Consider the following 2,954-nt stretch of genomic DNA (forward strand, 5'->3'; position numbering starts at 1 on the left):
CAGGAATGCTGACTGTAGCATGGTTCATTATTAACAGGTAAGAAAAACATCTTTATACAATCTAGTTTGTCAATAAGGCATTTAAAAATAGTAGAGCAGATTTAAATGCTTTCTATTAAACTTTGTGTTCTCATTGTGAGAGCAAGCTCTTACGCCAAATACAAAACATCTCCCAAAGATGCACTGATTTTCATGATGCTTTTATTAATGGAAAGGCCTCCTGTTGTCCAAAGCATCTGCCAGTTGAACTGATTTTATGGATGTATGTGAATACAGGAATATTCTCACACAAGTCTGTTTTGCAAAGAAGGTTTTGGTTTTGTGCTAGTGAAGAACGAAAACAAATTTCTGGAGTTGCTGTAAAACAGAATTGCTATCTGTGGCCAGCTCTAGATACTGCAAGGATTGTTCTGTTGCTTAAAATGAAACAATCAAGTGTGTTTTTCTTGTAAAAAGTCTTAGATTTTATTATTTTTTTAATCTCCTTTCTGTGGTGGGTTTTTGTGCAAGGTGAAGTCTTCTTAGATGATCCTGATCTCAAGATGTTTTAAATTTAAAAATGTTTCACTTGCAAGAAAACATCCCTTCTCTTTATGAAACACCACAATAATGAGCGTCATTTGGGCATTGAGAACTTGTGTTCAGGCTCCTTGTTTGTCTCTGGGTAGAGCTGGGGCTTTCTGTGAACTTGAGAGCACTTGAAAGAAAGAGCTATGGAGGAGGAAAATCTTAGAGATAGACCTTTCAAGTTGAACTGTTGGGAAGCATCTTTTAGGAGTGTGAAGTCATCGTGACCAAATCTGTTATTAGTAGCTGAAGATACTATTCATCAAGCTGGTGTGAACAGTGGAAAGTAGGAAAAACGGTGAATAAATCTGTACTTTTTGTCAGCAGCAAAGAAGATTAAACAACGTTAACAAATTGAAAAGTCCAGTAGTTAAAAAAGCTCCAAATATACCTCTGTAGAAGGCTTCAGAGGTAAAAATGAAAGGTGACACTTTCAAATACAAAATGATAAAGGAGCATGAGACTCCTTTTTAAAAGCACAGTAGACACAAAGAAGACTGTGTATGTCTGAAACTGGTGCCTTTGATCACATTGAAAGTGTGACTTGTGCTTCTAAATCACTTTAGCATTTTTTAAAACTTTCTCCTACAGCTCTAATTGTGCAGCCAGTGTCAAGTCATTCCATGAGAAGACCCTGCTGCTGATTTGGCCTGTGTTCCCCATCTGTCTTTAATCTCTTGTTTTGCTGGGCAGAATTTTCCCTGTAGACAGAGTATCTGCTGGTGCTGCTGCTATGAGGGAGCCGTGTGGATTCTAAGTATGTTGTGTTTGACAGCCTAAATTACTTCATTAAAACACTTTGGATGAGAACTGAAAGCAGTCTTTCCTCACAGGATTATAAGCTAATTTTCATCATAATATGAAAAGCTGCTGTTATGGCTGCAATCTCCTGCCTGTGGACATAAGACCATCGAATACTGCTTGTGGCCAAGAAGGCTCTGATCACAGTGCAGATGGGCAGAAGCAGGACATGATGTGTCCAGCTTACACAGTATTGTGGTGGGTTGGAGGCAGGTGATTTTGGCTTCAGGCCTATAAATGCCACCTTGTAAGGAAACCTGCTGAATGAATGAGTAAAGATTGGACCTTCCATGCTTGTGTTAAATTTGTGACCTGTATCATCAGTGAAATTGTGTTGGTATTACTTTACACCTAATACAGGAATAGTTTGATTGCAAGGCCATGCTGACAGCTAGAAGTGGCATTTAGGCTTTCCTCAATGTTGCATTCCATAAATCTTTTAATAATTTTATTTTTCTGTACTTTATTCTAGGACAGATACAACAAGAATTGATTACTCCATACCATCAAGGGAAAATTGGGCTTTGCCATATTTTGCATGTCAAGTAGCAGCTCTCACAGGCTATTTAAAAAAAAACCTAAATTGTTCTGCTGAGGTAAAGCAAAATTAATTTATTACAAAAGAATTGCTGGTACAACTGTGCTCCAGAGTAGTTACCTCTGCACTATTGCCCCACTAGGCAGAAAGCAGTAGATGGTTTTGTTCTTTTCAAAACAGACACCTCGATTCCCCCTAGGTTTGTACAGCTTTTGCTAAGCCACTTGTGCCCTGCCCTGTTGTGCCCCCACGAGGGTTCAGAGAGAACAGGGTCTAAATGAGCTGTGTGCTGCCCTTTTAACATGAACTGATGCAGAATTTTTCTCACTATGTAAACTATTTTGTTGCTCTTCCTGTTGCTCAGAGAAAATGATCTTAATTTCCTTTCCCTGTTTCTCTGTCAGAGATGGCTTTAAATGTTTTTTAATGTTTCAGTGATTACTTTCTTCCATCTGAGAACATGGTAAGCATGTCTGAAGTCAGTATTTTAATTATTTCCTAAAATAATAATTAATTTCCATAGTTTCTGTTTTAATGACCTCTGAATTACTTAGTGACAGATGCATAGGTATGAAACTAATGCACTTTTTTTTTGGTTTTTTTTCCCTAGAAGTTCTGTTACCTTTTGGTGAGTGCTTCAACATACACCTTCATGATGATGTGGGAATACAGTCATTATCTCCTGTTTGTTCAGGCTGTGTCTCTTTTTCTGCTGGACAGCTTTGCCCTGGCACAGACAGAGAAGGTACTAGAGCTCTTCAACCTACTGAAAGCTGGGGACTTAGATACAGCCTGAGAGGTGTCCGCCATACATGCTGCTCAGGGGCTCCAAAGGGCACAGGCTGCCTGGTGGCTTAAGTGTCTTGCAGCCTGGGTCCAGCTGAAGTGCACATCATGTCCATAGGAAGAATAAAGTGGCTTTAAACTTGCTTTTGTCTATTGCTGGGGACAGCTTTCCTAACAAAAGGATCACAAGCTAAACAAAGCTTCTGAGACCCCAGACATCCTTAAGAGCTGAAAGAGTGATGAGTGATACTCATTCATGTCT

General features: G+C 39.2%; 1 protein-coding gene across 1 annotated transcript in view; it reads left to right on the top strand.

The window, feature by feature from the left end:
- The window catches only part of DPY19L4 (dpy-19-like 4 (C. elegans)), a 28,768-nt gene that overhangs the window by 6,534 nt on the left and 19,280 nt on the right, over positions 1-2,954 (top strand). Inside the window, 3 exon segments of the mRNA XM_010006506.1 lie at positions 1-37; positions 1,841-1,964; positions 2,517-2,651. Of these exon segments, the coding sequence (XP_010004808.1) occupies positions 1-37; positions 1,841-1,964; positions 2,517-2,651 (296 nt within the window).

Source organism: Chaetura pelagica, unplaced genomic scaffold, assembly GCF_000747805.2.
Source record: "Chaetura pelagica isolate M959 unplaced genomic scaffold, ChaPel_1.0 scaffold76, whole genome shotgun sequence".
NCBI lineage: Eukaryota > Metazoa > Chordata > Aves > Apodiformes > Apodidae > Chaetura > Chaetura pelagica.